Source organism: Lontra canadensis, unplaced genomic scaffold (assembly GCF_010015895.1).
Source record: "Lontra canadensis isolate GAN:19392208 unplaced genomic scaffold, GSC_riverotter_1.0 scaffold15, whole genome shotgun sequence".
Lineage (NCBI taxonomy): Eukaryota > Metazoa > Chordata > Mammalia > Carnivora > Mustelidae > Lontra > Lontra canadensis.
The window spans coordinates 22,690,248-22,703,387 of record NW_022631009.1 but is presented as its reverse complement, the minus strand read 5'-3'; the positions used below and the strand labels follow the sequence as shown (position 1 = coordinate 22,703,387).

Here is a 13,140-nt window from a genome sequence, read left to right as displayed (position 1 = left end):
ATGACTCTTGGAACACTGAAAAAAAGTATTAAAAAAAAAAAAGAAGAAACTATCTCATAGAGTTGTTGTGAGGATTAAATGTGTAGCAGGTGGAATTAAGGAAGGCGCCAAGAAAAGATGACACTTGCTGGGGCCATACTGGATGAGTTCAGTAGGCAGAGAATAAAGAGCCTATCAGGTACAGGGAACTCTAAAATCCATTTGGATCATATTCTGTTAAGAGGGAGGGACAGCAGACAGTATGGGTTTAACCCTGTCACAGCCACCACACTGCTAACATTCTTTCTCTTTCCTAGTTGTCTTATTTTAACCTTTTAGCATACTTTAAATTGGATCACTAAGTAACATGTGATTCTGTGGTTTTAAATAAATACTGCCTATTCAGCCAATCATTGCCTCCTTATGCTTCTTCATTCCTGGGAATTATGGTGCCTGAATTTGATAGTGGAATTTGGGCAGTGGCGGAGAAGGGAAGGGACTCCTGTTTGAAAAGCTGTGCCTGGGGTATGGCATATGGCTGTGAGATTCTTTCCCCCTAAACCATGTTTCTTTCTTATACAGATTATTTTAGGAAGAAAACCACCTGGAAGAATCAATGAAGTTCCTTCTTTTCACATTTGTTGGTGTTGTTCACCTTTTCTCCCTGAACTCTGGGAAAGCGATCTATAAGAATGACATCTCTCGGAGGACTTTTCAAGAAATAAAAGAAGAAATAGCCCGCTATAAAGATGTTGCTAAAGCAATCATCAACCTTGCTGTTTATGGTAAAGCCCAGAACAGATCCTATGAGCGACTGGCACTTCTGGTTGATACTGTTGGACCCCGACCAAGCGGCTCCAAGAGCTTGGAAAAAGCCATCCAAATCATGTACCAGAACCTGCAGGAAGATGGGCTGGAGAATGTCCACTTGGAGCCGGTCAAAATACCTCACTGGGAAAGGGGAGAAGAATCTGCTGTGATGCTGGAGCCAAGGGTTCACAAGATGGCTATTTTGGGTCTTGGCAGCAGCATTGGGACTCCCCCAGAAGGTATCCTTTGTCTTTTCAAGTCAATTTGCTGTGTACATTATAAAACTAGTGTCATGGGACATAGCTGATTACAGTATGCATGATTCATATTATAATTTGGGTGATAAGAAGGACGACAGAATCATTTCTCATTCTGTTGGCTAAATGAGTTCTCTTATATTCCTTTTTCTTCCTACTTCCTTTCCTCCCTTTGTTTTCTTTTTTCTTTCCTCTGTTTTTTTTGAAAGGAAGTTTATTGTGTAGGGTCACTTTTTAAATGAAGATCTGCAACTATTGATCCATGATATTTACCAGCCCTATCACTTAGTAACTTGTAGCTAGTATGACATTAGTTTCATTCTATAGGGCATCGAGATAACAGTGTATAGGATAGAAAAACTATAATTTCCTCCAAGCAGCCTCAGTGTACAGAAGTTTTTAGAATTAATGAAATGGGGAACAGATCTTTACACATGGAATTGATTTGAGTTAATTGTTGTTATAGAAGCAGAGGCCTCAAATGCAAGGAATTATCCAGGGTGAATTTCTACTTTTACTTATCAGCACCCTAGTTCAGCTTCATCAGACAATATAAATGATTAGATCAGGGATATAAAACTAGTCACGAGTGGGCTGCCAATCAGTCTTGAACTATTCATGGACTGTTTTCCTACAGGCTTTTCATGTATTCATGGACTATTTTCCTATGGCAGAGGAACTATTTTATAGAAGCTAGTTGACATTCTCTAAAAAGTTTATAGAAAGTTTTGACCTCTCTAATGCCAAAAGAAAGACCCAATAGAGAAATAGATGGTCAGTTTTTAAAAAAAACATCTTTTTTGAGGTATAATTCACATAATATTCACTCATTTAAAATCTACAGTTCGACGGTTTTTAGTATATTCACAGAATTGTCTTACTACAGCTACTGTCTAATTGTAGAACATTTTCATCACCCTGAAAAGAAACTTCATACTCATTAGCAGTTACTTTGCATCCCTCCCTTACCTCCCTCCTAAGCCCAAGGCAACCACTAATTTTCTTTCTATCTTTATGAATTGCCTATTAAAAATATTTCACATGAACAGAATAATATACTGTGTGTTCTTTTGTGACTGGCTTTTTTCATGTAGTGCAGTGTTTTCCAGGTTTATCCATGTTGTAGTGTCAATCAGTACTTAATTCTTCTTTATTGTTGAATGATATTCCATTTTATGAATATACCACATTTTATCCATTCGTCAGTTGATAGACACTTGTTTTTTCTTATCTTTTGGACATTATGAATAATGCTGCTAAAAACCTTCATGCATAAGTTTTTGTAGGATATCCATTTTTATTTCTCTTGGATATATACCTATAAGCGGAATTGCTGGGTCATATAGTAACTCTACAATTAACTTTTTGAGGAACTGCCATACTCTTTTCAAAAGTGACTATACCAATTTACATTTCCATGAATGTATTCCAGTTTTTACACATACTTCTCAGTGCTTGCTATTGTCTGTCCTTTTGGTTATGGCTACCCTAATGGGTGTGAAGGGATATCTCACTGTGGTTATGATTTCCATTTCCTTAATGATTAATGATGTTGATCATCTTTCCATGTTCTTATTGGCCAGTTGTGTATCTCCTTAGGAGAAATATTTAAGTCCTTTGCCCAATTCTTAATTATGCTGTTATTATTGAGTTGTAAAAAGTCTTTGTGTATTCTGGATACAGGTCACTTATTAGATGTGTGATTTATTAATGTAATGGTAATTGATGGTAATATTGCTGCAGAAAAGGTTTTACTTTTGAGGGGCACCTGGGTAGCTCAGTGGGTTAAAGCCTCTGCCTTTGGCTCAGGTCATGATCTCAGGATCCTGGAATCGAGCCCCGCATCAGGCTTTCTGCTCAGCAGAGAGCCTGCTTCCTCCTTTCTCTCTCTCTGCCTGCCTCTCTGCCTACTTGTGATCTCTGTCTGTCAAGTAAATAAATAAAATCTTTAAAAGAAAAGTTTTTACTTTTGATTTAGCACAACTTACCTAAAATTTTTTGTTGTTGCTGGTGCTTTTTGTGTTATAGCTAAGAAACCTTTGCCTAAACCAAGGTCACAAAGATTTATTCCTATGTTTTCTTCTACGAGTTTTATAATTTTAGCTCTTACAGTTATATCTGTGAATTAATTTTTATATGTGGTCAGGTAGTAGTCCAATCTTCATCCCTTTGCAGGTGGTCATTCAGTTGTCTCAGTGTCATCTATTGAAAAGGCAATCCTTTCTTCATTGAATTGGGTGTATTACATTAATTGACTTTCAGACGTTAAACCAACTTTGCATTCCTGGGTTAAATTCCACTTGGTTATAACGTATAATCTTTTTTATATATTACTGAATTCATTTTGCCAGTATTATGTTGAGTAGTTTTACATCTATACTCGTAAGGGATATTGGTCTGTACTTTTATTTAGTGTGTGTGTGATGTCTTCATCTGGTTTGGTATCAAGGTTAATTCTATACTCAAATAATTGGTTGGAAAGTACTACCTGGTCTTCTATTCTTTGGAGGAATTTGTGAGGGATTGGTATTAATTCTTTAAGTTTTTGGTAGAATTCAAAAGCCATCTGGTCCTGGGATTTTCTTTGTGGGAAGATTGTTAATTATTAACTTAATATCTTTCCTTGTTATAAATCTATTCATAATCTATTCTCAAGTCAGTTTTAGTAGTTTGTGTCTAAGAATTTATTTATTTTGCCTAAATTGTATAGTTTGTTGGCATATGGCTTTTTACAGTATTTCCTCATAAGTATTTTTATTTTTGTGAGGATAAGGATCCAAATTACTCTTTGGTGTCACTTGCTTTCAGCCTGAAGAATTCCCTTCAGTTTTTTTGTTGTTGTTGTTTTTGTTTTTGCTTTTTTCCCCAAAGCAAGTCTGTTAACAGAAAATTCTCTACCCTTTTATCCATTCTTATTTATTTATTTAATTTTCATTTTAGAAGCACAGTTCTACTGGATGTAAGATTCTTGGTTAACAGTTTTTTACTTTCAGCACTTTGAATTTGTCATCCATTATCCTTTGGTCTTTGCTATTTCTGATGAGAAGTCACTTGTTAATATTATTGGGATTCCTTGTATGTGAGTCATTTTGCTTTTACTGATTTCATTTGTGGTTTTCATTGTTTTGATTATGATGTATCTAGGTGTCAATCTCCTTGCTTTTTTCTTGCTTGGAGGTTATTGAGCTTCATGGATGTGTCAGTGTTTTTTATCAATTTGGGAAGTTTTCAGCTATTATTTCTATGAAGATTTTTCTACCTATTTTTGCTCTTCTGGTCCTTCCACTGTGAGTATGTGGGTACAGTTAATGGTGTCCCATATTATTGTGAGGTTCTGCTCATTTTTCTTCCCCCCCTTTTCCCTCTATATTCTTTAGGTTATATAACCTGTATCAATCTAGTATCAAGTTCACTGATTAATTATTTTGTTAAATACACTGTTGAACCCTTTACTGAATTTTTCTTTTCAGTTATAATTTTCAGCTCCAGAATTTTTCCTATAATTTTTATCTCTTTATTGATATTCTTTTTTATTATATTATGTTATGTAGTGTTCCAAGATTCATTGTTTATGTATAGCACCCAGTGCTATTGATATTCTTTATTTGCTAAGACATTGTCATCATTCTTTTCTTTAATTCTTTAAGTATGCTTTCCTTTAGTTCCTTGAACATATTTATAAAAGCTGCTTTGGAGTTTTTTTCTTATATATCCTACAACTGGACCTCCTCAAAGGCAGTTTCTATGGCCTGCTTTTTATCCTATGTATCAGTCACACATTACTATTTTTTTTCATGTCTCATCACTTTTTTTGTTGTTGTTAAAAACTGAACATTTAAAATAATATATTCTGGCAACTCTCAGTACTGATTTTCCCTTTCTCTCTCTTGCCCACTGAAGGTTGGTGGTGTTTTTGTTGTTTGCCCTTTATTTGTTTAATGATTTGGTTGTACTAACTCTGTGAAGTCTGTTTCTCTTCCAGTGTACATATTCTGATGTCCCACTTATAGTGCTTTTTTTTTTCCTCCTTTTTTAACTTTTAGTCTGGCTCACAAGGAGTCAGCCCTGGATCCCCATAAACCAATTATTGGTCAAAGGTTGTGCACAGATGTCATTAGTCAGTTATATTTTCCCCCTTTACTGTTGGATGTACATGTGACTTGGGGGCTGTTATTAAAACTTAAGGAGTTTATGTTTTTGCCTCAAGTTCAGCTACAGCCTAATAGCTGGGAGGTTCTCTCTACCATCAACCTTGAGAGGATACAGACTTGGGCATGCACATCCTCTTCCAAGTTGCTAGGATCCAGGTGATTTTATTATTATCTTGCTTAACAAGATTTTCCTCTGTATCAGAATAGTGTATTTTTCAGGTTGTGTTTGGTCAGAGTGTGCGTAAGCCTTTTATGCCAGTGAAACCTCTGCCTTTTGTTGATGAATCTGTCTGCAGCTTGGAAAAGGTTTTCAGTCTGCCCCATGTCCTATTTTGATTATTCCTGAATAGGAACATAGGCATAGCTTTTCCAATCACCAGGGTTTACTGTCATCCCAAGAGAGCTTTTCTTGGTTGTTTCTTTTCTTGTTTCTTTCTGTTAAATTTTGGATTGCTTGGTACTTAGCAGTATCTTGAAGCTTCTGGCACTCTTTTAATTGTTTTCTACCAAGCTCTCCATTGTTTTCAACAACATCCTTATGCATGGAATTCTCTATGTTCTGCTCCAAATACAGTCACTATCCTGGGTAAGAACTGCAAAACTCTTCTTTTTCTTTGCTTGCCTGATAGGAGAACCTCACTGCTTCCTAGGAACTAGGTACAGTGATAATGGCCTTTTTCTCCCAGAGTGATATCCTTAACAGGTGCTAGAAGGGGAGGGTGGTAGCTCCTGGTCTTCTCTGCTTGCCTCTCCCAGCGTGGGACCTCTGCTTATGAGTAAGCTGAGACAGAGATGATCAGGATCCAGGTATTATTGGTGCCTATACTTAGGGTAGGATTTTTACCATATGTTGGGTAGAGGAATAGGCCTCAGCCCTTTTGGAGTGGAGTGTCCATAGTAGTGTTTTTGTAACATGGAGCTGGCAATGGGAGAAGGAAGCAGGTCATGGCCCAAATGCTGTAGACTCTCATTATTCTCAGATTTAGTAGTTTTTCTTGAGTGAATGTTTCTCCATTTGCTTTAGACCCTTAAGACAATTTTGAGAGACTTTAAGTGATTTTTTAAAAAATAGTTTTTCTCAGTTAAATGTTTTATAGAGGACAGACCTCCAAGTTTCTTTCTCCATCATTCTGGAAGTACCACCAGGATAGTCTGTTTTGCTTTCTCGGAGGTCACATGAATAGGTGACCTCTGAGGTATTAGGGGAGCCCCTTGGCTTGAGTTCTGTAGTGTTGACCAGGAGTTTTGTTTAGTTGCCTCTGTACGCAGTAAGTAATCTGTGTAAGGTACCAGATTACGTATAACTTCTTTTTCCTTTTTGAGTCTTTCCAACTATCTTGAAAGGCTTAGCTTTTTTTTTTTTTTTTTTTTTTTCTCTACAGATGAGAAACCCAGACTCCAAGAGGTAAGGTAGTTTGCCTACAGTCATACAACTAGTGAGAGGCCACCTGTCAAACTCCAAAGTCTATGCATGTAGTTATTAGACTATATTGCCTACATACAGATATTTTAATGTTATTTTCATTTATATAAGGTTTCCCTTTTTAGCCATCTGACTGAAACAGATCTGTATCAAAAGCTGCTGATACCAATACTGTGACAGCAGAATATATTGGTGTCTGCACCTTCTTTTTGGACATGTTTTCTCATTCCTGTTTCTTTCTTATCCTCATTTCTCATTCTGTGGCTGGGCCTGATCTTCCTTGGCTATCTGCCTGGTATTGAAAACTAAGCCAAATTACTGATTGCTCCTGGGGCCTTCAAAACCCAGGGGAAGTGAATTTTCCGCTAGAATCTATTGTAGTGTTCCAAGACTCACTTTCACCCCACTCCTTATTCCATGGGGCTCAAAGTAGATAAACAGTTGTCTGGCAACTGGGCTATTTTCAGCTCTGAGGACACTGGAGAGTTAGGCTGAACCAGGTATGGAAAAATTCCCATAGGAGACAGTGTGTAGTCAACACAAAGGGACCTCCAGATGCAGGTAATGTGGTGCAGAGCTCGTCTCTTAGGAAACCCATGTTGTGTCCTTGGTTTAGCTGCCTACTAGTTGTGTGACCTAGGTCCAGTCTTTTAATGTGTATGGACCCTAATTTTGTCACGTGTATAATGAGAGATGTTTGACATTTGAACCTGTAAGGTCTCTTCCAGATTGAAAAGGTTGTGATTTTTATGAGAATCCACAAGGGATCAGTGAAACTAAAGTTCATGAGATCAGGGCTTCTCTCAGACATATGCTGTGCAGCAGATTCCTTATATAACCAGAGGTGACTTTTTTAACCATCTGATTCCAGAGTTGAATATTACAGTGTGTGTTAGTTTATTTGTGTGTGTGGGTTAGAGCTCTGTGAGTTATCTATGGAGAATTGGAAGAAGACAGATGTAAGTTGGCCAAGTAAGATGAAGATACTGAGCAAAACTTAGAGGTAAGACAGGACAAAAGTATAACTTCAAATCAATCCCAACATAACATAACAAACAAGATTTAAATGTTTAAATGGACTGAGTGAAAGAATGAAAACCAGCAGCCAAATCCAAGAAAGGCTGATATATGGGCAAGAACAGGAGCTTGGGCAAAATGTTGTTAACCCTTCCTCACTAGACATAACTCAGTAGGTCTCATTAGATAGTCTCTGAACCCCAAACAGCAGATTATTGAGTACTTATTAGTCCTCTGTGGAAACTGGCATCTCTATAGAGGTACTGGGCTTTCTCCAAATTTTATATGTTGCAAATTGTATTGGGAGCTCCTGGGAGCTCCTTGAAAACTGGACTGAATCTTAATCCATCTTTCTATTCTCAGCATTTAGCACCATACTCAGTGCATATTAGTTATTCATTCAATGTTTAAGGAACAGTGAATTGTTTTAGGTAGGTCTTTCCTTAGAATATTAGTCGCCTGTAATAATTAAAAAAATAGTGGTTCCTTCTACTTATTGATGGTGTTGTTGACCCATCGTAATTTGCTTAGATTTTTCTGATTATATAATCAATACTAGCTTATTATAAAAAACACGTACATAAATATAAAAGTAATAAAAATCATTGTGATCTTTTCTCCTAGAATCATTGCTAACATTATAATTTTTCACTCTAATTTTTCCATATCATATATATTTTTTATTTTATTTATTTATTTAATTTGGTCTGACTTTTTTTTTATGTTTTATTTCAAGCTGTCAGCATTGTAAGGTCATGTTAATTTCCATATGTGTGGAAGGATACAGTAAGTTACCTTTATTAGTTATCAAAGGGACTCAACTTTTAAATTATTTTTTTTAAAAGGCAGTGCTTTACTTAAATTTGTGTTTTTAACTTTTTCTTACAAATAGTGAGAAATCATTTTGAAATTTGAGTCTTTGAAAGATGTCAGCATCAAACTATATCACTATTCCTTGGAAAAATAATACAATAGTTAAATAAAAATTAACAATAATGTACATTTTAACCCCAGAAGAACTTCTAACTCAAAAATATGGGTCTTCATTGTTTTTTTTGTTTGTTGTTTTTTTTTAATTTTTATTTTTTATGAACATATATTTTATTTATTTTTTTAAGATTTATTTATTTATGTTAGAGAGAGTGCATGTGTGCACATGTGAGCAGGAGAAGGGCAGAGGGAGAGGAAGAGAATCTTAAGAAGACTCCCTGCTGAGCATAGAACTGACACAGGCTCAATCTCATGACCCTGAGATAGTGACCTGAGCCAAAACCAAGAGTCAGGTGCTTAACTGACTGAGCCACCCAGGCACCCCATAATTTTGTTTTATAAATTTGACATGAAACTGTATATATTTGTGTCCTTTTATGCCATATATCATGGACATTTACCACATACTAATAAATATCCTTTGAAATAAATTTTAACAATTTATTATTTATTATGTATAATACATAATAATACTATGTATTATTTATTATTTAACAAAATACAAATATACAATATATAACATAACCAAAACCCTCTTATTGGAATCCTGGTTACTTCTTTTACTTTTTTTCTACTGTTTCAAATAACATAGCTATACAAATCCTTTAATACAGAAGTAAAGAATAGATTTTTTATTTAAAAAAAAATTTTTTTTAAAGATCTCATTTATTTGACAGAGAGAACACAAGCCAGGGAAAGGAGCAGAGGCAGAAGCAGATTCCCCACAGAGCAGAGAGCCCAATGTGGAACTTGATCCCAGGACCCTGGGATCATGACCTGAGCTGAAGGCAGATGCTTAATGACTGAGCTACCCAAGTACCCCAAGAATAGATTTTGAAAGAAGAGATTTTTATGTTTTGATGAATACCAGAAAGAGGAATGGGATGGTCTAGGAAGTCTTAAGAGGGTGGCAAAAAATAACTTTGAAACTGCTCCTATAGATATAAAAATGGAAATAAAATTCCTTGAAATCATTTTTTCTGTCCAAATATTATTATGTAAAAATGTTAACATAATAGAATTTATATAACATTACAATATAAATGTATAATACAGTGTAAATAGCATATTTAATTATTCAAAATTTTAATATAAATACTGAAATTTTTAGGCCCTTGATATATTTGTTAAGTTGTTTTCCAGAAAATTGTACACATTTACTGTCCTATCAGCAGCATATCTCAGCATCCTTAAAATCCCTGTGCCTTCATACTCATTAGGTATTTTTTTCTAATCTTTGCCATTTTGATTGCTTAAAATGATATTTCACTGTTATTTTATTTTGTATTTCTTTGCTTATTGGCAAAACAAATATTGTCATTTATTTATTGGTTGCTTATATTTTTCTTCTTTATACATTATCTGTGACTATCCCTTGCCTACTTTTCTACTGGTACTTTTTTTTTTTTAAGATTTTATTTATTTGACAGATCACAAGTAGGCAGAGAGGCAGGCAGAGAGAGAGGAGGAAGCAGGCTCTCTGCTGAGCAGAGAGCCCGATGTGGGGCTCTATCCCAGGACCCTGAGATCATGACCTGAGCTGAAGGCAGAGGCTTTAACCCACTGAGCCACCCAGGCGCCCCTCTATTGGTACTTTAAGGATATTCTGATTGATGTATATGAACTCATTGCATACCAAAGATTTAAATTCTTTGTGGTCACCTGTTTCAAAGTGATTTTTGAAGCTGTTGTAATGATTCATATTGATTTATTATCTCCTTTTTCATTTCTTCTTAAGAACTTATTTATTTCTCATTTTTGAAGAAGGCTGGCTGTCCCTGGAGTATAGTTAAAAGATTGTGAAACAGCAAAATAGACTCATTTATGCTCCCTCTGCCCTATCAAAGTGCTCTAAGAAACTGAGCTCTTTAGCTCAGTTTACGCAGACTTAGAACATCAGCCTCATGGTTTGCATACTGGTGGATGACCTGCTCTTGAAATGGCACTTAAAAACTTAAGAATCCAGTCATCCTGGACTTAGATTTTGGGGTGAGTGTGCTGATTGGTACTTCTGCTGGAGGGTCATGTCAAAATTGTGTACCTCATGACTTTTCTTCATGGAGATGATTTAGGAGTGGGAGAAAGAGAGATAGAGGTAACACGGGGTGGGCTTAATGTATAGCCCACATATATATATATAAAGTATATATAATGTATACTTGATTAGCAGTTAATGTTTAGTTGTAGAACTATTCTAACTGGGTTTAAATTTAAGGTACATATGGGTGTGTTATAGGATTTTAAATTGTTTTCAGAATTATTGGGAAAGCTCATAATGCAGATTTGCTCATAATTTGAGCTTTTCAGGAATGAATTTGAGAACCACTCTGTAGAACCAGGCTATCAAGACTACTATTGCTTTTCCTAGTTTAAGCAATGGCTTTTATCAGAAAGCTGCAGTAGGAAATCCAGACATTACCACAACCGTGCTCGCCTCTGAAATAATAGAAGCAGTAGAAAGAAGCCTTCACCTCATTCTATCTTCCAGATCTTGTTCAAGTACATACAGTTGGTGACACTTAAATTACTTCTAGAACCCTAGCTGTAGGGAGAAATTTAGTTTTTAGGTTTTTAGTCATTATATACAGCAAAGCACATTTAAAGGAAGTTGAGGAATGCCTGGGTGGCTCAGTCAACGGTTAAGTGTCTGCCTTTAGCTCAAGTCATGATCCCAGAGTTCTGGGACAGAGTCCTGCATTGGGCTCCTTGCTCCACGGGGAGCCTGCTTCTCCCTCTGGCTGCCATTCCCCCTGCTTGTGGTCTCTCTCTCTCTCTCTCTCTCTGACAAATAAATAAATAAAATATTTTAAAAAAAAATTTTAAAAGGAATCAAATAAATAAATAAAGGAAGGAAGGAAGAAGGGAGGAAGGAAGTTGGAATGGTTGTTGAATGCCAGTTGTCCATATCTAACACAATGCTCATTTCATTATGCCTCTTTGATAACAATACAATATGAAGGGTTTTTTTTTTTGCATAAATAAGTAAGGAAAAATGGCCATTGATCATATAGTCCACATAATGCCACTAATAGCAGTTTGGTCCTCTGTAGCAGATGAATTATAGTGGCTTTGAAAGGACTAAAAAGACCATAAGGAGAGTAATCATGAAATGAAATAGGGGCATATCTCCCTGTGTATGCTGATGGACTGAAGAGAAATGTTCTAGGCTGGTTGTCAAGTTTGCTATATAAATTCAAGTGGGTTCTCTCCTTCATCTTTTCTACTGTTTCCTTTTGGATGCCTCTCTTTAAGAAATATGATCCAGTCCCATGACTTTAGGTACCACCTATATACCTATGACTTTTAATTGTACATATATGTGCCTGACTTATGTCTGCAGTTCCAAGAACTACTGGATGTTTCACAAGTCCCACAAATTCATTATCCTATCTCCCCTTTGTTTCTCATATTCATTAATGATATTATCATACACCCAGGGACCCAGACTTGGAGCCTCAAATCTAATGTCTGAGATGGTATCTTGCTTTCATGTTTTTGTTCTCTGCCTGGAATGCCTATATTTAAGGATTCGGCTCAAATGCCTCTTCTATGGAGACTTTTTCTATGCTTGCTCATTCCCAAACAAGTATTGACCTCTTCCTGTCTTCTGCTTTTCCTGTACCCTATATATGCTTATATTATAAGCATTTCTCTCCTAGAGAATAAGCCTCTTAATGTCAGAGATTCCAGTTTCATTGGTTCTCATCTGGGGGCAGTTTTGCTCCCCAGAGTAAATTTGGCCATGTCTAGGCACATTTTCGATAGTTGTGACTGAGACAGGATACCACTTACCTTCAATGGGTAGAGCCCAGGACTACTGCTAAACATCCCATAATGTACAGAACAGGCCTCTTTCTCCGCCCTTAACAAATAGTTATCCATTCCAAAGTGCCTGTAGTGTTGAAGTTGAGAAACTTTGCCCTTCTAAGCATGATGTCTCATGCACAGAAAAGCTTCAAGAACTATTAGTTGAATGAATTAAGTCTTTCCATTTATCTTGCTCCAACATTTAGTTGGTCTTAAGTGTCACACATGACTCTTTTTCCATCCTTACTGTTGCGTCAGAGTTCAGAACCTAACATCTCCTGACTAGTGTTATAATCATCTCCTAATTGATCCTCCTGACCCCAGGCTCGTTTTGATCAATTTCAATAGCACTGCTTTAATTCTCTTTGTAAAATATGGATCTCATTATGCCACTTCCTTGCTTAAAATCTTTTCATTGTTCAGGATATATTTCAGATTCTTAGAACCTTTTAAAAAGTGACTCCAGGCTGTGTTTGTAGGCTTATGTCTACTCCCTCCCTAGCCACAAACCTTGTGCTTCAGCCACATGGGCCTAACTGCTCTTGCCTTGACATGTTCATATCCAATTTGCCTTAAAATCTGCTTCCTGGACCTCTGGCTAACCTAACCTTACTCTAACACTAATCCTAACTCAACCCAACCCAACCCTTCTTTGCTTGGAGGATTCCTATTCATTTTTGAAGACTCATTTAAAATGGATCTTTCT

General features: G+C 36.3%; 1 protein-coding gene across 2 annotated transcripts in view; it reads left to right on the top strand.

The window, feature by feature from the left end:
- The first annotated feature begins 561 nt into the window (after positions 1-561).
- Positions 562-13,140, top strand: part of CPQ (carboxypeptidase Q) — a 358,351-nt gene continuing 345,772 nt past the window's right edge. For both annotated transcript variants that reach the window (XM_032858649.1, XM_032858650.1), the window contains exon 1: positions 562-1,028. In XM_032858649.1, coding sequence (XP_032714540.1) covers positions 596-1,028 — 433 coding nt within the window. In that variant the 5' untranslated portion in view covers positions 562-595. The remainder of the gene's footprint in view (positions 1,029-13,140) is intronic.